Raw genomic sequence first — 24,841 nt, 5'->3', positions numbered from 1 at the left:
GTCCCGTACAGCCAGCTCACTGCCCAGTTTATGATTGCAGCGAACAACATATCCTCCAGCATCACAGGCATGGTCTTCCACTGATCATGGGATATACACTGTTAGGACACAGGGTCTGGTCCTGCATGTCATATGAAAGAGTCACAAAAATGTGACCTGGAAAAAAACAAAAGAAAGTTGGTCTGATGGCCTTCGCATTATTCTGTTGAAAGGATCTTTTTCAGTTTATTTTAACTATACACTGTGTATATTTTGGCAGGTCGCGTTCTCATTTTAAATAAACAAAGATAATGAAAGCACTAAGACTAACCATCTCCTCTTAATATTCTTTATTACAGTTATGGTGATCCCACTTTTGTAATTTCTGGGACCCGTAATATATACACTGCATACTGTATATTGCATTGTATATACTGCTGTTTAAGCCAATTTGCTTGTGTGTTCAGCAGGTAAGGTTAAACACAAACCTTTTATTATCTCTCTCAGTTCATACCTACTGTAACTCAACGTCTTGTGAGTATCTTGGTTGTTTTTGATGAACAGAGTAGCCAGCTGAAACCACAGATGAATAACTACGCATATACTATACTATAAAAACATGGCAGTACTTCACTGGTATGCCCAATTCTGAATGAAACCGATTTGGAATTATTATTGTTTCATTTATTTAATTTTCCCAGAAAATAAAAAATGTTCCTGGGAAATGATAGATGAATCACTTTTCACAAATTTCTTTATTAATGCTGTGTTAACAAGCTCTGCTTAACTGGCTAAATTAGGTATGATACAGTGCTACACTTCAACCTTCAAATATGGTTTCATTTGGTTTCTTCTTGAAAATATGGACATACAGTACATATAGAGCACATTTAATGTCAGCAACAAGTGGTTAAGGTTGTATTTTTATATGATACAACATGGCCACATACAGTGTTACAGAATGATGTTGCTGCAGTTTTAAGGATTCTTACAATATAATCTCGACTGTTTTTTGTACTGTACATAAGGGTTTTAAGGTTTTAGGAACTTTCATACCATTTTGCAAAATGAATGTGCTAATTGAGGACACTAGTCTTAACTTCATCTTGCTGTGTGATTTTTAATTTCCTCTCCTGCTGGCACATGCGGAAGCATTTATTTTGAGCAAGAAAACGTGCTGAAATGTTGAGTGTTCAATCACAGAGCATACGGTATAATGGCATGCTGCAATTCAACATGATCTTCAGTCCCTGTGACCAAAAACACACACATGGTGCCCAACTACTTATCTCTTTTCTGTATCAGCAAAATCTTGATATTTGATAGCTCATGGCAAAGGCTCGTACTCTACATTTATGAGTACATTTTTGATGATGTGGGTGGATTGAAGTCCTCATGAAATCTAATATGTGAACAGTGATAGCCACTGCAACGCAGATGGAGTCCACACATAGTATAGAAAAAAAAAATCATACGAGATATGTATTAAATACAAAAACACAAATGTGGTGCGTTTTTTTTTTTACTGTGGGCCAAAGCTTGTTCCAATTTTAATTCCACCAAAGCTCTTAATTGGAATATCATGTACAGTAACTTCCCTCACATCTACAAGGAATAATAAGATCTAAAAAACCTGCCAAACTGTTGCTCTTGAGGGCTGGAGGTAATGAAAATGCTTAAACTGCTAAGTCACAATGTTTAGATTCACCACAACCAAGTACAGAAAATAAGAAGTACAAGCATCGATTTCCACATAGTAACTTCTGAGTTTGGAAGTTTCCCTTTGGTGTTCAGGTTCTGTAGTGTCCAAATTTAATTTTACATAAAAATATTGGTGTGTATGTTTTGATAATGCATTTTAATTTTAAGAACAGCGGGTGCCATGATTTAGATTTTCATGTACCGACTTTGTTATCCAGAAAGCAAAACCAGGGGTATTTGAAAACAATGTCTCAATGTTTAACAAGGAAAAGTGGCACAGAATGGTTCTTCCGGAAGGTGAAAAGCACATTTGAAAAAAAAAAAACGTTTTTGCTCTCCATAACAAAGCCAATTTGTCAGAACACAAAAGGTAGAAACAGCCCAAATTAAATGTCACCACCAGGACAAAACAGGGTGAAAATAGAAGCATTGTAAGTGAGACAGACCCTGACTGATTTACAGTCTCTGGGGGTGATGAAAGTGCAGGAGGTGGCCAAATTTCTATAGTAAGAGATTTAGCAGAAACACGTGTGCTACTGTGTCCTTAAAGATAGCTTTACATGGCATCCCCACCCTAGAGTGGGAGTATTCTGAACATGAGGAGACTTTCTTTGTAACTTGGGTGACAGACAACTGCCAGACGCTTGTAAATACTTACGCAGACAGCAGTCTTTGGGAAGGGAAGTGTGCAGATGCCAAGACACAGGAATTGGCACTGAGAAGGGGTACGAACAACTGCCAGCTCAGACACAGGGAGCTTTTCTCCAGCCCCCACCCCAGCAATGTGTAGGTTTCACACTTAAAAGGAAAAGAGTGTCCCGAGCAACTGTGTGGCAGGATTCCAGTCCTACAGACACGGCACACTTGTGAGGGCGTCATGTCTTTGTGTCTTCAGAACTCTTTCTTTGCGGGTGGCAGAGGAGGAACATTAGAGAAAAGAGTTGGAAGAAAGCCTGGGGTCTGTGAATCACAGCGTCGCGACGACAGGGCAATTTCTTCAGTCATTCATCAGACACCATCAGTTATCCAAAGCATCCCCATTCTCGCGTTTGAGACATTGTAAACATTCAGGCACGCTGGCCTCTGTACTTCTGTGACAACCTCAGCTTTTGCTCCTGAATTAAAACATCTTTATGGTTAGGCTTTTGATTAAAGACAGTTTGTTTTTTTGTGACATGCTTGAAAATACGGCTTAAAAGAGCCCACAGTTTCACAGGCAATTTCATCCAGCTGCGGACAAATAAATACTCTTCACTCTACAGTATATGACTGTATCTGTGTACTTCATGTGCATCATCCATCATTGTCTCATAACAAAACGCATTATAGTGTAATACACACCGTGTTTCTTGAGATACAGTACAGTATCGTGGCACAGTGGTGAGCATTGCTGTCTTGCAGCAATAGGTTCATTTCATGGGGTGATATGTGTGGATGTTTCAAGTTCTCCCTGTGTTCATGTGGCTTTTCTTTGTGCTACAGATTCTCTTACAGTCCAAAGTCATACTGATATTTTTACTGGCTTCTATAAAAATTGGCCCAGGTGTGAGTGTATGTATATTTGTGTCTGTGTGTACATTCCGATGGACTGGTGTCCTGTACAGGGTGTATCCTGCCTTGTGCCCAGTACTTTCTGGGACAGGCTCCAGGCCACCTTGACCCTGAATTGGATAAGCAGTAATTGAAAGTGATGTGATGATGTGATATATTTCTTGAGGAAGTAGTTTTACAATTTTTGAGGGTGGCATAGAGTAGTGGGTAAGTCTTTGATCTCATGACTTGCAGGTTGTGGGTCCAAGTCTCTGCTACCGGGAATGCTATTGTAGTGAGAGGCACAGTACTTTACCCCATTTGCTCCAGTTCACCCAGCTGCAGAAGTGGGAACCAGCATTGCTGTGGCGGTAATACAGTAGGAAGTGATTTGCTCTCTTTTCTGCCAGGCAACCAGTATAGGACTGGGCTCTGACCCAATGAGCTGTGGTGGCTCGAATATGGGTGTTCTTTTACTGTTTTCACCATGGATATTTTATTCTGCACAGTTTACCCTGTAAACAAACACTAAGCTTTGAAAAATCATTTTTGTTGCAGGGCCTGAGATCATGAATCAAACTACTGTGAGCTACAAGGCTGTTAACAATGCCCTGATTCTGGTAATTTGACCATAAAATACAGAACAGGTTTGATAAATTAAAAAATCCACTACTTACGTATGTTATTCAAATGTGCTTTATGCAAAAAGCTGCTTTCTGCTGGGAGGAGAGGATTTAAGGACTGCAAAAACCACTGAAATAAGCTCAGAATCAGCAGGCTTCTCTTTTTCTGTTACATATTGGCTGTACAGCTCTAAAAGGGAAAGAAAGCCCTTGGGTTTCATAAACCCATTGATAGATATCCATCTGCTGCTTCCCCAGCAAGTGGACTCAGCTATCAGGAGAGGGAAAGGTGATATCTGGGCTGGAAAATTGTCAGTCTCTCCAAGCTGTATGCCCAATTATTCCATCTGACAGCCCGCTTCCATGTTTAAAAATCCAGATCGTTTATTTTAAGATATGCAACATTCCAAAACCCCAGTGGGAGCTCCATGTCTTCGTGTGAAAAATGAACATTGTTTGTGCAGTCGTGGACAAGTATAATGGAAATATCTAGCTAATAAATCAACAATGTTGAACCAGCTCTTGGGGCCTGTGAAAAGGAAACTTATTCACATCTACTACTGACATGCAAATTGTGAACCATCTCAGTAACCATGCAGCCCAGCTAAGACTTGATTGTAATCCTAATAGTGTAGCGTGCATTTGTAACAGCTCAGTTTTGAAGACAGTCGCACACTCAAGCAATAAATAAATGTACATATTTGTCAGTATGGAGAATATTACCAAAAACACTGTGTGACGCACATAATTAATCTCTCTATGCATACATGTGTAATTAACTACTGAATGCAAATGCTGCTAATTATATTTTGCCTTTTTGTTACATTATTTTGGCATGGTAGTATGGTGTTTGTATGTTTTCCCCATCTTCACATTGCTAGATGGTCCAGTTTCCTCCCATAGTCCAAAGATATTCTTGTAGGTTGATAATCATCAGGAAAAACTGGCCCTGGTGTGAGTGTGTGTGTTTGTGTTTGTCCTGTGATGGACTGGCGTCCTGTCCAGGGTGTATCCTGGCTTGTATCGGCTGTTTGTCAATATTAAGTTTAAGTTTAACTCCTTAAGTTTCATTTATAGAGCCATGTTAATTTCCACAGTCAAAATATATCAACCTTGCACACTCATCCCACATATTCTAGTGCTGGGCTTTCAGTCAGTTAAGACAAGGAAAGCACACATTCAAAACAATTATTCTTTTATTATGGACTGAATGTTACAAAGGTATTAATTAGTCAAGAAGCATATAGTTGGTTAATTTCTGTTTCCTATTTTAAGCCTTAATTACAGAAATGTTGGAAAAGAGAGGATGTCATTCAGACCATCTTGCTTCATTGGTAGTTTGGTGTCCACCCAAATAGTAAGAAAGGATAAGGATAGTAAGTGAATCTCTCTCATCCTAGCGTTAATCCCGCATCAGCAGGGTCCGCTTGTCGGCACGCCCGTCTCCATTTGGTGGTTTGAACCAAATCTTTGAGCTGACATTGCCATTAAATGCGACCGAGAATACTCCAACCGGCGCGTCGTTCCGCCTGCTGTCGGGGGGGGGGAGGAGAACAAAGTAATGTAGCCAATTCATAGAGGGAGAAGGATAGTAAGTGAATCACAGTTTTCATTTTGTTTCTTGAAAGTGCCCAGAATTAAGAAACACCAATTCTTAAACCTGCACTGGAGAATTGTGATATTTACCATCAGTATCAGTCAACATGGAGTTAAAGCCATTGTCCATTCCTTAAACCTTAAAGGACATGTGTTCCAAACACATTTTATTTATAAAGCTTGCTGGTAATGGAAAGTACTTAAAATGCTGTAGATAAAGCATTCCATTGAGAGTCATACAGTCTACTGTGTATGAGAGCAAGGGCAGTCTGCTCCCTGCTCTTCTCTAGGTTAACTGGCTAGCTGAAATATCTGTAATGCAAGTATGAAATGGGAACAGTGGGTTCCTGAGAATAGTGGCTTTTACTGGGAAATACAGGGCTATTTCAAATATAATTTTCTTTACATTTGACACTGACTCAGCAAGTCATGAGACTGTATATTGCCAGAGGCCAGAAAAAATAGAATCATAATGCATCACATCTTAATGAACTGGGCTTTTAGTGAAATAACCTAGCTACAGATGTCAGTGGCTATCCAGGAACTTTCCACTCATTATACAAAACTGCAGTACTGATTCAACACGTGTTTCTGTGTCTGGTCTTGCACAAGGCCATCCTACCAGATTTTGCAGTGTTTGTGCCTGTTCCATTCTGTGCTTAGGGTTATGTAATAATGCTTATTTTAATATGGAGGCATTCAGGCAGTATGATTCATAGTAATATGTGGGTGATAATTCCTAGGGTTTGCGATCCTAGTTCTTGATACTTTAAATAATCTTAAATTCTGTACGAAACCAAGATGATTGACAATGCTAACATAAAGCTTTCTTTGCTCAGTTCAAACAAGCTACAACAACAAGCTAATAGAGCAAGCAGTGTGAAAGGGAGAATATTTTTAAGACCACAAGGCACCGCTAGGATTTCTCAGATTATACCACAAAGATCCCAAGTCTCAGAAAAGTATTCACATCTGGAGTGTTCACATCTGTGTACGTGAGAATGTGTATGTGTGTGTGGAGGGGTGGTGCCCACTGTATATTATTGTAGTCTCCTTTCTACCAACGCAGAGAAAGACTCAGCAGGGAAGAGGGCTCAAGCCCAAAAGACAGAAAAACATTATGACAACAGCAAGGCATTTAGGCTATGTAAGCTATACATTTTCCTTTTCTGTCCCACCCCACTACAAGCCAATTGCCTTTTACACATCACAGGCAGTACTGCCCTCTTATGCAGGACAAGTGCTGATTGGAGGAGAGTTGTGTTCCTCACCAATGGCACTGGCAAGACTGCAAAGTCCCTGGGAGACCTCAGGGGTCGATCTGATCTCTGACTAATCTCACCCAGCCATGCTCAGCCAATTGTGCAACACTTCTTGGAGAATCCCATCCCATCGAACTGCGGAAACTAAATCACAGAGCTCAGCGTTTGCTGTTGTGAACACCTTCATTGGTTGGGTCTCTAGGGAGGCCTGTATTTATTGCTAATTCTGTCTAAAAATACTGCTGGCGTGAAATTGCATTCTATTAAGCTTTCTGCTAGCCACGCAATTTAAAACTATGTACCACAGACAATCTATTTTTTTCCATTTAATATTTTTCTTCACTTAGAAGGTGTTGTGTTTGTCTCATATTTTGTTTATGATTTTTGTAAGACAGAGATCACATATACAGCAAATACAATATTACAGATGGGGCTATACTAGAACTTTGAACAGTTGTAGTCTACATGTACTGTATATACTGAAATATATATAGAACCTCTTATTACTTATTGCTGTTTTTTGTAAGCTTGTTAGGATTTCTTGTAGGATTTTAATTGTTCCTTTTGTTTGTATATAGTATATTTGTAGCGAAAGTCTCCCACTGTACAATTATGTATTAAGTTTTAATACTGGTGTGTAAAAAGATGTATACATCTCAGATGTAATCCATTAATTCTGTATAGGGCTCATCCTGTACAGGGCTAAAATCTTGTACCCAGATGTAAAAACGACAGTTTTTTATAAGAAGATATGCCTCACAATATCTAAATAGGTACACTAATTGCTGAAGTTTTGTATTTAGGTAACAGTTTTTTATTAAGTTGATTCTATGTCATGTATTTTCATAATGCATTCACACACAACTAGTTTGACTAGGTCATTAATGTTTATTCTAGACTTAAGAAGTAGTCTAAAGACTACTAAGACAGCGGTGATCTATGTTTGTTATTACAGCATAAAGAAGACACTGCCTTGTTCCACAATGTGACAATTCCCTGAATAAGTCCAAGCTACTGTTTATGTATATCCTGATACTTACATAATTGTAAACTACATGGAAGTGCATTTAAAGCAGAGGACAGCAGGCACTTCTTTACGCAAAGGGTTGTGGGAGTGTGGAACAAGCTATCTTGTTGCGGAAGCCAATACCCTGGTGTCTTTCAAGGATGGATGAGATACTTGGATCAATTAACTACTAACTACCAAATGGACTAGATGGGCCAAATACCCTCCTCTCATTGGTAACTTCGTATAAAAACATGCATTCATTGATTATTATCTGGTGGTATTTAATGATTACCTTGGCAAGATGTTCATGTCTCTGACAAAGTGCTGTTAAACTAAATATTACAAGCACCAGTTAAATAGTGTCTATGTTGAAATCAGTCCAAGTGGGATAACAGTGAAGCACCTCTGTTCCATTAAGACAAAATGTTTACACTTTCAAGGTCAACTGATTTAAATCCTGATATGCATTAATGTTTGCACGGTGACTCACAGAATTATAAGCCAGGCTTCTTAGTCACTCAAAGCTCTCTGGTAGAGTGTCATATTTACAAAACATCAACGAAAATTTTAAAAGTCTCTATATTCTGTTTTCTGTGTGCTTTTATTTTTGCTTAAATTGTGTAATAAACTTAAAAGAATGCCTCTGGCATTCAGTGATAGAACACTAGTATTAACGGCTGCATGTACAAATCAAACAAATGTTATGAATTGAGATACTTTAGGATTCAATTAGAGGCGCAATGGATAGAACTCTTGATGAATTCTCTCCAAGAACTGTGTTTTTTTTTTCATGCTGGAAACTGACATTCATTTTAGGGAATTTGGTTTCTTCTTCAACATGTTCTAATATCTAAGTTACCACATTACAATTACAATTTCACAGCCCCCTAAAACATGAAAATGGGCTTCAATTGTTGATAAGAGTAGTCTTCAGTAATTAAAACTCTGATTCTGTCCTTTAGTTCACCACAAGTTTTAGAAACTCTCCAGGGGGTTCACTTCCTGTCTTTCTTTCTGTTGGGTTGCCTATCAAATAGTGATGTTCTTGCATGTCAGTATAATAATAATATACACATCTGGTTGACTAGGAAGTGTGTAACACCTGGCTCCGTAAACATTTCCATTTCCAGAGAGGATGTTTGGTGGGATGTAGGGGGTCCAGCTCCTGTGATCAAAATCAATCATAAAGTTTACCTTGGTTTACCTAGTTAATTAAGTTCTGGGTAAATTATTACCAATCATTTGGTCTGGGTTAATGATTACCAATCAACAGTCCAGAAAGAAACCATATAAGATCAGATCAAGACCACAGAGAGAGGAAAGTAAAAAGGAGAAAAAGAGAAGATTGGACCACAAAAGACAGAGGAGTGAGGAGGAGTTGGAACTTGAAGCTTGCACCAGGCAAGAGCCCTTTCATGATCTTCACGATCATCTAAACAAATCGCGATTGGAGCTAGGTATCTGGACCTTGACGCAGAGACCTTGCTATTTTCGTTTTTAAAGAAACCCAGTTTTTTGTGGCATCCAAGTTTGATGAGAGAGAGATTTACTGCTGGTTGTATTCCATATAAGGCAGCTTATCTCTTATTTTGGCCTCTGTTGGCATAATTGAAGAATCAAATACTTGGTAGCAGTCTGGGGTGTTCTGCGTGATTAGAACTTTAGGCCTCTGAAACGCCGTGACTGTATAGACTGTAAATACAGTAACCTGTGTGTTGTATGTTTATGTTGTGTGAAGTGTAGTGTTTATAATAATTTCATCGTTAAGAAATATTTGTTTAACCAAGTATTCCTGGATTATTACTCTTTTCACCAAACCTGTGCCAGAGAACAAAGAATTCACATACCTCTAATTATACCAGTCGCTTGGGTATATTCTGCAGAAATCACTTACAAGTTGGGGGTTATGAATATTGATTTTATTATTGACTAATCCGCTCGGTCAATTCCGATTTTCTCCATTTTCGTAACCCCCCGTTTATAACAAAATGTATGAGGTTAAATTTAATTTTAATTATGAGTGTTTAAAACTATTAATCTTCAAAGCATGGTATATCAATGTTTTAATTTGTTCACACTGTTCAACAATTGTTATCTTACATGATGAACAAAACCTCCTTATTTGATCTGATATTAAACTGATTTTAGAAGAATATTTCAAATATTCACATTGATGAGACAGATCTAAAATGTCAAAGGTATTAAGACTGTTGTGTATGTAAAACTGAAATGCAAACTTTTTGGATTGATGGTCATTTAAACCTGTTTTGCAGATTTTATTTTCTGTATGAAATTCTTTTGTGCTTGATAAACATTGCTATGTGTTAAAGTTAATGAGTGTGTTGTGAAGCTACAAAGAGTATGGTTCTTATTTAAATAATCTGAACCTTCAAAGACTAATTACATTTAACTATGATGAATTAAAAACTGTTTTTGCTTTGGTTTCATTATTTTCTACTGCAAAGTTTATGGCATATTTATGGCAAGTTGCAGACAAAAAATAATACAGTAAATAGCAGAAAGCCAAAATTTTAAAATAAAGGACAAAATATATATTTCAGTGTGTATTGCCTGGCATGTTTTATAGAGTGACACTCATGTCTTCATGCTATCAAGCTGTTCACTCAAAATGTGTCTTGGTGATAGGTCTGCCTATTACCCCAGTCGATAAAAGGCACAAGTACTTTGGCAGCACTTAACTTGAATGAAGGTAAAAAAAACACTCATACTTAACTTCTTCATAATTACTACACAATACAATAAAACATTTTACCACTTTACTTATTACCAACCAGGCTTTGATAACAAGTAAAGCCTTACCTATATTTCTTCTTGTCTGCTATGGAGGGCAGGAAACAGAATGTCCTCTGACATATTAAAGCCCTTGTGACAAATCTCTTAGCTTCTGTCAGTGACTACGTCTGTAAGAGTGGGGAGTTCAGCTTTTATAAACAAGCCCTCAGTAAACAGGCCCATATCTGCAAAACATTCTCTTGTATTTTTTTTATCCTAAAATTAAGAACTCATTGATGCAGGCAATTCATATACAGAAATAAGTAAGCCTGCACTCTTACTATTCCAAACAACTTCGTCACAGCAAAGGTTTAAACAGATTAGAAACCAAATTTTAAAATACCCCCTAAATAGAAAGTTGATATGATACAGACTGTGATTAAAAACTCTGCTGCAGCATAATAACAGAAGGCACAGCTGTTTCCTGGAAGTGGGGCTGGAAACTGCAGGTTTAGTCTGCTTTCTCAGTCCTTGTTTGCCTTGCCTTGGTCTCTCCCTGTCCACACAAATATTTTTCTTCAGCCTCCACTTAAATTCAGTAAACCCAATATAGTCAGCTGTGTAGCAGTGTTCAGCGACATTAGTGGCACAGAGGTAAACTCAAACATGTTTCTGTACTCACTCATTGGAAAATGATAAAGTATAGCCCCTACAGGTTCACCGGATTTAAAGTTGACTGAGCTTGTTATATGTATTGAGCTTCTATACATGAGCCTCACTAAGCTTTAGATGAATTTCTGAAGAGATAAAAGGACTGCTGAACCTAAAGACTGGGTATGTGCAGAGGTCACGCACGGATGACTTAGCACTAATGAAGTGGAGACGTTGATATCGCCTATAGAACCTATGGAATCTTTCAATGAAGACGGCCAGGAGTCCAAAACCCTCCGCTTAGCTGCTGTGGGTCTGAGCAAAGCGAACTGAACCCTACAGTATCCTGGATGTCCAAACTTTAGCGGGGATATGCAGAGACATACTGCATAAGACCGCAAGTATTGCTAATGTTCAGGATTAAAGTTCTTCACCCTTTGTCTTTTTCCCAGAACACAGTACGAATCACAGAAAGACATTCAGATTTTGCTCTTTTAGCGTTCAACTATCTTATTTTCTCATGGGAAAAATAAGAACACGGATCTTTTATTACGTTATCATGTTAAAGCCAAAATATCCCCAGCAAATAAAATATATTATTCATAAAAAGCAATTTAACAGTTTATTTAAGTTTATTTAAGTAGTTTATAGCTAGCCACATGTCTTTTTACTGCTCATATTTGAATGTTAGAATTTCAGTTTTCCTATTTTCATAGTACCTCACGTGTACAGCTCTGGCCATGAAGTAAATGTGAAGTTCGTCTCCTACAATAGCTAGAGCAATTCGAAACGTAACGGTTTGAAACGGTTTGTTTCGTTTGAAACGTTATTCATTACCAAGTGAAAGACCCCATTGCTTTCTTCTGAATTTCAGCAACCGGCCCAACCCACTGTCGTTGTCCATTTCGCCCCCAACCTGGCCGAAGAGTGACCAACCAGCGTCGGAGGAGGCGTGGTCTACAGGGAGTACTGGGCGTGTTTATGCAAACCTAGAAGGGCTTCGCAAGTGATGCTGCTCTCCCTGGAAAAAAAGCGCTTGTGCCTGGGAGGATAGGGAGATAGCAAGCAGCAGTCAGAGAAAGTAGACCGTGACGTTGAATTTCAAAATCATGGCATCCAAATGTCCCAAATGCGACAAAACCGTATATTTCGGTAAGTGACATCTTTACAAGATGGGTATATTAGGTCTCGGTGAAGGTGCTATCTGGTACCCCGCTTTTTTCCAAGAATACTTTATACGCGAACATTAAAAAAAACATTTATTAAATATTGTATGTATTTTGTTATTTTCGACATAAGCCATCTTCTCTGTAAGAAATGCAAGCGAGATGTACTAGATTCATGTAAAACAAGGGGATGGCTAGCGTAGGCATTTTTGTCTTTCACACCTGCAAGCTGTTCTGTAATCCCCATTAAAGATGTTAGGTGGGTCCGTGCGATTCTGCGATTTATTTTCGGTTGTGGGAGTCGGATAGCAAAATTGGGTTGTGATTAATCGTGCATGTGGTGTGTTGGATTTTTTTAAATATTAAGTAGAAACATAATAGATTAGGCTATCTAATTTCCCACGTTATTCATTTTTAGCTGTGGCACAATTCATTACGAAGACTATGCATGAAAGAATTATTTCCACGGCTTGGCTGAACTAGAGGTATTAAGGATGCATTTCTGAAGAAGGTTTGCGCTGTCAAAAAAAATGAAAATACTTACAGTACATAGCTGAAACATATGCAACTTATATATTTGAAAGCTGTGTTTGATTCGGGAAAAGGCTAGGAAGCACGTTAGGATCTATTTTTTAGCGCAGTTTCCCAAAAAACTAGCTCAAAGACAGTGCAGCTTGATTTTTTTATACCAGAGGTGTGCTCCATAAAAATATTAACAAAATGACACTGAGCCTTATTAGAAAATATGGAATGTCGACATGAATGATATGAGGCCAGTTGATCAAGTGTCTGTTTCTGAGACGTTAAATTGACAAGAAGCCAGAGAAAGATGCATTTTTATTGAGGGCTGGTTGACGCTTGTTGATATGTTATTACCACTGTAGATTTTCGTTAATAATTTTGAAGCGCATGAATTGTGTATCTCTACTTATATTTCATAGAAACGTGTACTGAGCTTTCTTTTATTATAGAACAAAAATCGCTTCTTGATTTTTGCCCCTTCAATACTATGCACGCAGACACCTGGTTTGGATCAAAATTATGTGGCTCAAGATCCACATCTCAATGAAGAAAACATTTTCTAAAGAGTTTTCTGGTATGTTTTACTGTATTAGTAGTCCCCCCTGTAATTCAATATTTAAAGTGAAAAACATATCAACATATCTGTATTTTGCTTTTCCTCAATGCTATTCACAGTTGTATCTTTGTTTAGTTTGTGATGATTGTCTATTGACTATCTGGTATTATAATTTTGTGTAAATATGGATGGTTTATTCTCCTTTCCCCCTCAAATCCCCTAAGTATTGATTAAGCTGTGCAGAGAAAACAATGCCATGAATAATATGCATATAACCTAAATTATATACCCTAAAAATGCAAGGCTGTCTGTTGGTGATTGTCCCTTAAAAACACAAGGTTGTCAAAACTACTGTATGTGAATAATTCACTGGGATACACCTTAAAGGAAGTAATCACACAGGATGAAGACTTGCTAAAATAAGGTAAAATATTGGACATGATATCAGGGGCTTAAAGCCTGTATTAGCATTAGGTGAACCAATCTTATAACTCCCTGAACATATTTCAATCGCAGCAGCTGATGGAAAAGCTAAAGGATCATGTGATTCATTTTGTCATGAGCTATCTTAAGCATTCGTCCATTTTCTGTTTCACACAGACACAAACATGCACACACTCACACCAGGGCCAGTTTTACTAGAAGCGATTAACCTACCAGTATGTTTTTGGACTATGAGAGGAAATTGGAGCACCTGGAGAAGACCCAGGCGAACATGGGGAAAACTTACAAACTTCTTGCAGGCAGTGCCCCAGGGCCACAACCCCTTCATTGTGTTATTTTTTTACTTTGCAAATTGCAGAACATAATCTTGTTAGAAGAAAAAAACCCTTTAGATATGTGGGTTCAGAGGCAGTTTTTGTGTGTTTTAGGCTTGGCAGAATTTGCTCTAAATTTACTTGTCTTTTTATTCTGAATGATTTACACCACAGATTTTAATTCGTTTTATTGTAATTTTATAAAGTCGTTTTTATTGTTCTTAGAAAGTACAGTAGTTTCAGGAAGATATTTGGGTGGAGTCTCCAACAAAGTTTATGCAGTGCTGTTAACAGCACATGTGCGTTTTTTATAAGCGGGTTGTTTTGTTTTTCTTCTGAGGAGGAAAGAACTTTAGAACCATGACTTAATAATGCTTTTATTGAAGCTGTAAGCACATGTACATTACAGTTACACATAACAGTCCTACTGCACGGTTTGGGTGGGATATGTACTGCAAAAAAAGTGCGCTGCACTTGTCTTGACAAATAATTAGAAATATCAGGGTACAACACCAAACCGTGCGAGTGTTTGAGTGCCACTTGACAAGAACTCATCAGAACTCCGTCTGGAGCTGGTTCATGTTTGCTCATTTGCTGTTTATTCTAGATTCCATTTCTAGAAAACAAGGATTCTAAAATACCTTCTCATTTGCAAGTTAGGGGCCTTACTCTTGTCTCTAGACATGTTAGCTAAATGTGGCAATTTGGAACAGTCTGAAAACAACAGCTCCCTGGTTACACAGGTCCTTGTCAACTCTGTGTGGTACAGGAGTACCAGGTAATATGATGGACACGTCAGTCAATTCCATCTCATAACCTGAAGCTGTTTAGAAGTATCTATTGCAGAATATTATTATTATGCATTTTGTGGGTTGATGGGATACATAGGCAGGTATTTTTAAACGTCAGTTTGTCTCTTCTCTCAAACAGACAATCTTTCTATTTCTGCTATCTCAACAGCATAAATGAATACAGAAAGACAAAAGGAGTTTAAGATTCATGCAGTTTCCTATGCTGTGGAGCAATTCCAGCATGACAGGGGCAGTGATCTCCATTTGTTAGCATGAGGTCACTGCCAGATGTATTCCTGCATGTCTCCCAGAGGCGATCAATAAGAGTCTCAAGTTTCTGGGTCAGACAGCATTGGTGACTTCAGCACTAGTTCCACAGGACAGCTCCCAGGGAGGTAGAATTGTAAGGCTGTATCACACCCAAGCAGGTAGATTGCTTTGCATTGGCAGGTGGTGTGAGCTGTGGCATAAGCTTCACCCACTTCTAAGAGAGCGCCATCACACTGACTGAGCGATAGAGGGAAGCAGAATAGCTGTCTGCATTGTAGCAACCTGGGTAGAGCTGGTCATGGTGAATCATTCCTTCAGAGTTTTACACAATGCTTTGTTACTTCTGGTATCTAGAGATGTGTCTGCCATGTTGTATATCCCCAAACCTCAGACAGCTGGGTATCAGGGACATGAGAGAACTGGCATGAGTAACTCGTCTAAACGAACGTGAGCTGTAAGGTCAGGTTGCAACTTTGAGCATTTATTTTATTGGGTATACTTGTCGTATTAGACCCTAAATATCAGTAGTTTATTACATCCCAGAAGAACCCTGGTCTGTGAGTGTTACAGGGAAAACCTTGATTTACAGCCATTACCAGATGGTGTGTGTAAGGAGTTCCTTTCAGCAGGTGGTTAGGAACAGCAGTACATAACAAAATAGAGAAAATGTGCTACCAGCTACAAGATGGTTGTAGTGTCGTACTGTGCATTTTTAGAACAGGTGTTCCCTATTCCCCTATTCAATTAGTTTGCAAAAAAATTAGCCCTCTTCCCCTCATGTACAATTATTTTGTTTGCTTGTTTCTCACTGAACACTCTCACATAGCATTCTCTCTGCCCCAGCAGTTTAGGCAGGAGGGTTTACACCTAGTGACCTTGGACGAAGGAGACCAGAGATTTATCTCTTTGGATCAGATACAGTACTTTCATATCCAATTTCCTTGGAAAAATCCTGGAGAGCTTGGTGGAATAATAATAATAAAAGCAACCGACCGATTAAAGGGATTGCATAACAGATAAGTAAATAACAATGATAACACGATCTGACGGCTACAGGGACTTCAGGGCCCAGTGTGAGGTCAGAACAGGGGGCGAAACACGTCTGTGAGCGAGCTCTGCCATAGAAGCCATCATCTACGGCGGCGTGACTCATATGCAGCTGTGACACGAAGTTGCACGAAGCAATGCTGTGTGGTTTAAATGCGATTTATATGTGTGATCAAATCAGAAAAAAAGAGCTCAGCCCAAGTGTTATACACAATTTCTTGCAATATTTATTTCGATCGTACCTCTTCAGCCGTTCAAATGACTCACTCCTGCGTTACCCGCACCTATCCTCATCTTTTTATAAAAACTGATGAGGTGCGTTTAAAGAAAAGGAATAAGTATCGTAACTGTAAATATCCTGGTTTGACTGCACTTATTCCTTATGTAGTTCAGGTAGGTAGCTGCGTGGCACCCGAAGAAGGCTCCACGGCCGAAACATTGTGTTTTCTTTCTTCTCTTTTCAGCATGGAATAAACCTATTACTTATTCCTTCTCATTCATCCACGTTAGATGTCGTGTGTAAACCACCTGAAATATTAGTACCTTAAGGTAATGAAACTTGGAATGTGGCAAAAAATTTAGAGTGCAACATAATATTTTTATTACTTAAACACATTAGGGCCTGCCAGTAATATACAATATAAGAGCAGTTTCCCTATCCTCTTCCTATCCTATTATGGAAGGGAATTGTTGTTTAAGAAACACAGTTCCAATAAACACTACCTAAAGAGAGCAGTGCTCCCAGAGGAGGATGGACTGTGCCACACAGCTGTTCGGAGAGATGGGGAGAGTTGAGGAATGGTCAGCCCAATGGATACGGAGAGGCAGGGCTCTGCTGCTGATATTAAGAGTGATTACACTGGAGCATGAGAAAGGACTGCAGGCCAAGACATGTTCCAATCCATTCTCACTGGAGAAAGCTGTCCACCCTTAACATGTTGTCGTCTTGTTTGCCCTTGGGACTGAATGCTACCCAGAGTTCTCTTGTGAAGGCGTTCTCTTTAGTGAAGGCCGTATTAACCCTGGCTTTTCCACCTGATTCTCCCTGCACTAGTGCTCTCAACAGTCTCCAGCCAACCTTTGTAGGCAGATTATGTAATACAACTTGCTTTTTTAACACAGAATGAAAAATACTTCATGCACTGAAATACGTGCTGACATATCTTTTGAATTTAGCTCCCTGGACTTTACTACAGTAAATGCATTGAGCAAGCTTCTGCTACATTTCCTTCATACATCATTTAACTTTCTTTTGCATTATGTAAGACCTTTTATTTTTTTGCATGCTGTCTGACTATGTTACCATCATCTGTCTGGTTGTGTAATTCTCTCTGACCTATAACTTTTGCCCATACTCACAGATCTCTCTACAAAAACATCATGTTTAACTTTACACTGTGAAGAAACAGACCGTTTTCTGCTGCAAGAGTATGATTTTTATTGCATGAGAGTGTCACGCCAAAGGTATTCTGCTCAAACAAAAATTAAGATACTATATTTTCTCATCACTGTTTATTGTTTTTGTATTCAAGGGCATCCAAGAAAGTTTTTTGAACATCTGAGCTGCAGTTATGTCCTGTCATATACCAGCACAGAAAGCCAAAACAAAACATTCTCTTAAAAAAGAATGTGCGTCATTGCCAAGAGACCCAAAGTCTCCTATTCAGCTGGGATTTCCCCTGAGGCACCCTCCAACAGGGACAAAGAGTGAGGCCATGCCTATTTTTTGGCTTGACGTTTTCTGACCAGCTCTGGAAGGAAGGGTTTAGAGAACCATTGCCAGATGAAGTCAACATTCAGACAGAGGGGGATAGCAGGAGGAAACCCCACCTTTGGTTGAATGGAGAGGCGACGTTTGTACACTGTTGCTGTAGAATTGCATCAGCCTTTGGAAGCTGAGGAGGGCTGGTCGGGATCCATCTGGATGGCTATGCTATCACAACAAAGGCTCTGCTGTAACATTTCTGGGTGATTCGCTCTTTAGGTGCAGTTGTCGATACCTTCCACAAGAGCGTCAGGCCAGTTCTTAAGGATCTCTTTGTTCCGATTTGGGCAGACAGCACAGTACGTGCTTTGTGGATAAATTGTTCCGCTCATCTGCCGTTGCGTGTTTGGAGGGCTCTTTCCTTTGCAGTCCAGGCAGGAAATTAATTTTTTTAACTGAGATGAGACTTGAAGGAAGCTTTTTGAGCATCAAAGGATTTTTTCAGGTAGTGTTTTATGGCTTCGGACAAACGAGTTGCTCATGCAGGGATAGTGTTGTGGCCATTAGTACAGTTTGTACTTTGCAAATGTCTTGTTCAAAATTAATTTTATTGGTGTTTGTTCACTCTTATAATTATTAATGTTGTTATTATGACCAAGAAGAATCCAGCCCTGCTAAGCAATTTACCAGCTTTTTATATCTAGATGTGGCAGAGTGTTTGAAGCTCCACCACAGGCAAACAAAATGACACTCTGTGAGTTTTACATTCTTGAGCAGCAAAGGCATTCAGCTGTGAGGACAAGGAAGCAGAAAGCTCATCTCATCTAGATCTTTGTACAGTTTAAAAGTGGGGATGTATTTATCTTCTCCCAGAAAATAAGCTGTCCTAGCCAATAAGGACACCAAGTTATAGCGAATCATGTACCATAGGTAATGCATAATTACCTGCAGTACAACAGTGCAGTACCTAAGACAGTTCTCTCAAGTAAAAATCAGCAGTGCACTGACGGTTGCCATTGAATTCTAATACAAGCACCAGGCTTATGATTGTTACTAGAAATTCACAGGGACTACCGCAAGACGTCAGCCGTGGCTTCAGCTGTGCATGGATTTGTTCCCTCCACCCTCTCTCTGCTAATTTCAGGATGTGCACCACCCTTCTCAGATTTTAGGTCTGCAAGCCCAGCATCGTTATGTCATTGACCCAGATTTATTCCCCTGCCTTCGCTATAATTGCCACACTGTCCTCTTTCATAGGGGGTGGTTCTCCAACCTGAGTTTTATGTGTCTTGTTAGCACTTGAATTCAGAAAGCAGCTCAGAATTCCCACCATAAATGAAAAAATCATCCTTCTCTTATTAGGTAATGTTCAGAGACCATGGTTGCTGGTTATTAGGGCTTTTATGTTGTCCTTTGCTGTGGCAATAGTTAGTCCTGGGCTGTGGGCAGTAAAAAATGTCAGAAATATAAAAGACCACATTTCTTTAATTGTGGGTGGAACAGAAGATTCTTTAAAGAATCGAGAAGCCTGTTTTCTGCTTAAAGGCTGTAAGCTAATAAATGGTCTTTAAATAGTCTTGGAGGCCACAGAATAGACCAGAAGCAGGGATGAGAGGGGAAACATTCGATATAAATCAAGCCCCCAGTCCACAGACTGAATACTCACTTCCAGATGTCTTGCTTGATAACCACAGCAACAAGTATTTTATTGGTTTTCCTGATCAAGTATGGAGAAAAACAAAACACTTGTCATCTGGTCTGATTGCGTGCTAAGGAGTCCTCCTTTATTTTAGTTATTATTCAAATGTACAGTAAACTAGAGAGGCCTGTGGCCTTGTGCCTGTCCCTGCTGCAGCATGAAGGATCGTTTGCAAAAACAAACTTCTTTTTAATCAGCAGTGTGCAAAGCAAAAACGCTGAAGGACAAAATACTCAAATTCTTAGTGCAGAAATTCTTCTCGATTGCTCATCCTCTTAATGCTACTCTTACTCAGAAGAAATGACAAAAATGCAGTTTACTAGATGCAAATACAGACTTTTTAATGAATAAAGCAACTTTGGTTAGGGAAGCCCTCAGTTCAGCAGGTTTTAGCGTTTCTAAAGAGCTGGAACAATTTGTGAGCAGTTGAACAGGTGAGTTGTCAAATGAAGTAGTTTAGAGCTCATGTGGAAGAAAAATCTCAATAGCTTTCAACCCTTAAGGGCCACCGTCCCTTAAATGAACACATTTAAAACTCTACTGATCAATGAATGTATTCAACTTTCAAATGCTTCTGATTGTTACCTTTAAGGTTGTGACTGCACTGGCCACCGTCCACCATAATTGTGCTCCTGCCTGTGTGTTACCTTAAATTTTAAGAAGTTACTATTAATTACTATAGCTAGTGCTAGTAGTATACAGTACACTTCTATAGCTAGGATCAGTACTATAGCTAGTACCAGTTTGTGGTGATGTCTTGACACCAGTTATTATTCATAACCACCCTGTGCAAAAATATATTTCCATCTCACAGCATCCAGTTCTGTAGGTCGATTGTCAGCTGAAGTGGTGTTCATGCTTGCGTGCTCTCATTGGTCCACTGGCCCTGATCTCTCACATGTTTGGAAATGTATCTCCAGCTCATGCAGTTGATTCCAAAATGATTGGACGTGCTGCTACTTCACTGGTCTCCTGACCACAAATAAAACACCCTGCACATGGTTCCTCCATTATGGACTTCTGCCTTGTTTGAGCCTTAGCCAGTGCCCACTGTTTTGGGGGCTCTGTTCATTTTACCATAATTAAAGTTACTGGAAAGAGTGGGAAAGAAATTAAACTCAGCTTAGCTAAAGAAATAATCAGTGAAAGTGTCTGTACAGTACTTCATGAAAAAACCCTTATGTTATAGGAAATAGGTTAGTTAGTGGAGGAAACCAATTGTTCATAAGCCATTGTGTGTGATTTCTGGCTAAGCTGTGATTAATTATATGCAGTATTTGGGAGAATTGTAAAGAAATTAAGTATTCTGCTCAAATATGAAATAAAACAACAATCTGGGGATCCCAGATTCGTCAAAGCAGCAACAAGAGAGTCATGTGTGTCCACATAATCCATTGGTTTACAGCACCAGAAACCTTGATGCACAGTGGACATGTGTATGATAACTGTTCCAGTGTACCTTCTCTCTCATACACACACACTTATTCTGATAGAGCAATGACCGGAAGACACAGGGAGATGAAAACAATTCTACAGGAACACCGATCATGTTCAAAGTTAGTAAAATAATTTAGTAAAAATGAGACATTTTTACAAAGGTGCCCAGTTTAAAAACGCCAGGTAATTCCACCAGTTGCCAGCTCAGCTAGTGTAGCTGTAGGATCTTAGTCCTTGGTGCTTTAAGCAGTTCGGATTAAAATTAATTACAATGCCGTATCTTTAAAAAAGTCACTCACCATTTTGAAGGCACTTTGAGGTGCTGTATTTCATCTACCTAAATAAAACCAAATTTTTGTTTGCAGAACACATTTGCAGCTGATCCTCTTCCTGTGCTTTTAACCTGAATTTCAGCTGTAAATAAAAAAAACCTTTTTTAGGACATTTAAATTTGGTGTCATCCTTTAGAAGTGTCCTAGGAAGAAACTGAAGGTTTGTGCATAGCTGGAGCCTATTCGTAATGTGCTGTGTAGATGGTGATCTGACAGTGTTGACATTTGGATTCCTTTCTTTCCTAGTTGGTAATTAGCAACTGGTAATTACCCTATATGAAAGAGCAGCACATCTGATGGCCTTCAGTGGTTCTTAGTTAATTTTCAGATTCCAGGCGATTATTTTCCCTCATTAATACCCACTTGATTGCAGCTGTTTGTTTTTAAACAATTTATCTCTTTTGATCCAACGCAAGTGTTCCTGAAGATTAGAAACAACTGCCTGTCCGGCCTGTGCGATTGCATCACGGCAGGCTTGTTCTAAAATTGCACTCTTTCGTTTCTTTTAAATTAGGCTAAGAATAAAAGCCCCAGCTAATCAATTATGCCTTTTGAGACAGCGCTTTGTAATCTTATTTGTAATTACCCTTAGGAGTATGTGCAGTAAAAAGTACCTTTTTGGAATGCGGTGCTGCTACCAGAGATTAGATGCAGATTTTTAGTTTGATAATCTGAGTTTGGTTAAATGCCAGAATAATTTGTTATGGCGTCTGGTTTGATATGAAGGAACAATAGCCGGTGATAGTTGATGGGTGAGGAGGCTGAGTAAGATAAAAGAGTATTTTGTGCTACTGTTACGACCATCTCCTGTTTGTGAGTGCAATTTCCTTTTTCTTTTGAGGTTTTTTTTTATTTTAAATTGTCTCTTTTGGTTCTTTCTTGGATAGCAGTTTTATTTAATTCTCTAATTAGTTTTTTTTTAAGTCTCAAGGGTGACTTGGCAGATTGCTGTAGTCCAGGCCCCTGACATTACCTGTCAGTGCCTCTCTGCTTGAGACAGATTCTGAATATTTGATAACGGCAGTTTTGAGCTACAAAAATGATCCTGCTGTCTCCATGACAACCAAACCGCCTGTTCCGCATGGTTGCCATGGCACTTGGTATTTGGGAGTCAGGAGGAGCACAGTGGGTTGTGGCTGCCGCACCACATGAGTATAAAGACAAGGGATGTAACTGAAAGTAATTTTTTCTCATTCTCAAGAGTGACTGAGTGCAGCTGAAATGACCAGAACCCCTCCCCATCTTTCACCTTTGTCTTAGTTCATAAGAAAAATAACTCTAGGGGAAACCTCCTTGGGCTTATCTTGTGTCTGCCAGCTGGGATCTGTGAGGTGTGTCTCTTTTTCCTTAAAGGTCACATTTTCCTTTCTTTGGGGTTCCGTTCTGTGGTGACATACTGCTTTCGCTGCTGGTGTGTACTGCTGTGTTATGATTGTCCTCCAGCACTGCAGCAGACAGTACCTAAAATCGTATATTAACCTACACTAAAGGGTTTGGAATTGCTCATTTGAAAAAAAACAACAGTATACCTCATGGAAATTTATTTTTTGGGGGGAACTTAGGATCCCTAGGATATTTTGGGATCGTGAAATGTGTCTATGCGTTACGATGACACCTTTCTTTGCAAACAATGAAAACTACATACCTAGAAAATGTGTTCCAGCTCCAGTCAACAGCAGCCAGTTTCAGGGGGAAATTTCCATGAGCTGTGTGTGTGTGTGTGTGTGTGTGTGTGTGTGTGTGTGTGTGTGTGTGTGTGTGTGTGTGTGTGTGAGAGAGTGGGCTATCGAAATAGATGCGAATAAGACCATACTGAAAAGACACTGATGATTCACTTTAAAAAGTTAAGATGTTCTGTGTTCTGAGATATGAAGTGCCAGAAGGGCAGAAATGGAACAATTTTGTCGAGAAAGCAGTTCATGCACTGCAGCTTAAAGAAGTTTCTGGAGCTGGCGTGGAGCACTTTGATCAAAATCGACAGGAACATTGTTTCAACCCCTCCTGTCAGCTTCCCCTGAGCCAATGCCATTAGCCTACTAAGTAATGGCTTGACAGCAGGCCAGCATGTAAACAACTGATACAGTGAAGCTGCCCATAAGTCATGCCTTTAAACACCTGTCAGTTCTACAATAACAAAAGATGGATAAGCATTTAATTTAAGATTAGTATAAAACAGGCTCTTTATCAGTCATATCCACTCTGGGGACAGTGAGTGTAGTATTGAGGACTGGACTCCCTTCTGTTTCAGTGTTTTGTTTTCTGCCTGGTGTGGCCCATTTTTTCAACATCCTAATCTGGAGCTGCCATCTAAGGAATCTTGCCATTGTGACACACCTCCCACGCTGCCCTGACAGCCTGAGAGTTAAAACAATATGTTACCATGACAACACAACCTGTGTATCACCACGGAGACGGATGTACTGTAGCTGCTGGTGGCACCCAGGCTCCTGGTTCCACAACTAAATGCACACCCAAAACTTGCCCCGATTTCCCATTGAAGTTGGCATTTCAGAGTGCAAAAGTAACATTTATTCATTACTTGGCTGACACTCTTTATCAAAAGTGATTAACATTTGCACCCATTTATACAGCTGGATATTTTACTAGAACAATACTGGTCAAGAACTTTGCCCAATGGTACAACAGCAGTGTCACAGCTTAGATGTGAGCCCAGAAAATTCCAGTTTAAGTACAGAGCCATAATTATTTCTCCCCCCATATGTTGCCTCTCAAATGCAAAATGCTTGGGACTAAATCTTTTTTATCTATAATTCTTGCACGACAGCCTTTGAAATACAAATTTAAAAGAAACTGTGTTGAAATGAAGATACACGTTTTCTCAATTCCATCCATCTCTGTCTGCATTGTAAGAGCTGATTATTACTTCTGTCTTGTCAAGCACAAAAACAGCTAGAGCTCAGGAAACATTTATAGCTACAAAAGGTACAGGTAATGGTTCTTAATTTAAGCTTCTTGTGAATAAATAAGAATTGTTATAACTCTTTCTGTGATATTTTTAGCTAGGTTTCTGCAGTGATTAAGACCTTATCTTCCTCTGCATTTTGAGCTGTTATTTGATGCCTTCAATTCTGCTCAGGATGGCGGTATCTGGTTTTTGTATTAAAGGTCTTGTTGCACCAGAATGGAAAGGCATTAATTTTGCTTTCTCTGTAGTTAGATTGCTTTTTAAGCAGTATGCAGTTTGGACATGCTTTTCCTTGTTGGATGGATAAGGCATGAGAGAGCAGAATTCCAGTTTTTTTAAAGAAAATTACAATCAGTGACCTTTCTTTCTCTGGTTCTTCTGCTTGCCTGTGGAAGCCTATACCCCTTCTTCTTCTTCACATTCCACTGCTACCTCTTTTTCAAACGTAAAATCATGAGGGCTTCTGCGTGGCTCAACCAGTGAAGTTACTGATTTAGCTTGCTAGCCGCAATCCCCACCTTACTTTGTTCTATCCTGGGCCTTGTTGT

General features: G+C 39.2%; 2 protein-coding genes across 7 annotated transcripts in view; one reads left to right on the top strand and one right to left on the bottom strand.

Moving 5' to 3' along the window:
* Positions 1 to 24,841, bottom strand: part of LOC148653572 (uncharacterized) — a 64,849-nt gene that overhangs the window by 9,331 nt on the left and 30,677 nt on the right. For 2 of the 5 annotated variants that reach the window (XR_015941706.1, XR_015941703.1), the window contains 2 exons: positions 21,335 to 21,449; positions 5,012 to 5,362 (listed from right to left, as the gene is read on the bottom strand). Coding sequence is in view for 2 of the 5 variants with exons in the window: in XM_088648756.1 (XP_088504882.1) it covers positions 21,335 to 21,368 (34 nt within the window). In the remaining 3 variants the exon portion in view is untranslated. Of the gene's footprint in view, positions 1 to 5,011; positions 5,363 to 19,805; positions 20,690 to 21,334; positions 21,450 to 24,841 lie in introns of those variants that run through there. The other 3 variants (XM_088648756.1, XM_088648755.1, XR_015941704.1) reach the window with 2 other exon arrangements.
* Positions 11,969 to 24,841, top strand: part of LOC148653573 (cysteine-rich protein 2-like) — a 29,751-nt gene continuing 16,878 nt past the window's right edge. Inside the window, exon 1 of one of the 2 annotated variants that reach the window (XM_088648759.1) lies at positions 11,969 to 12,236. In XM_088648759.1, coding sequence (XP_088504885.1) covers positions 12,194 to 12,236 — 43 coding nt within the window. In that variant the 5' untranslated portion in view covers positions 11,969 to 12,193. The remainder of the gene's footprint in view (positions 12,237 to 24,841) is intronic. The other variant, XM_088648758.1, reaches the window with a different exon arrangement.

This window comes from Lepisosteus platostomus, chromosome 10, assembly GCF_059453375.1.
Source record: "Lepisosteus platostomus isolate fLepPlt1 chromosome 10, fLepPlt1.hap1, whole genome shotgun sequence".
Lineage (NCBI taxonomy): Eukaryota > Metazoa > Chordata > Actinopteri > Semionotiformes > Lepisosteidae > Lepisosteus > Lepisosteus platostomus.
The sequence above is the reverse complement of the archived record's forward strand: the minus strand, read 5'-3'. Positions and strand labels throughout refer to the sequence as shown.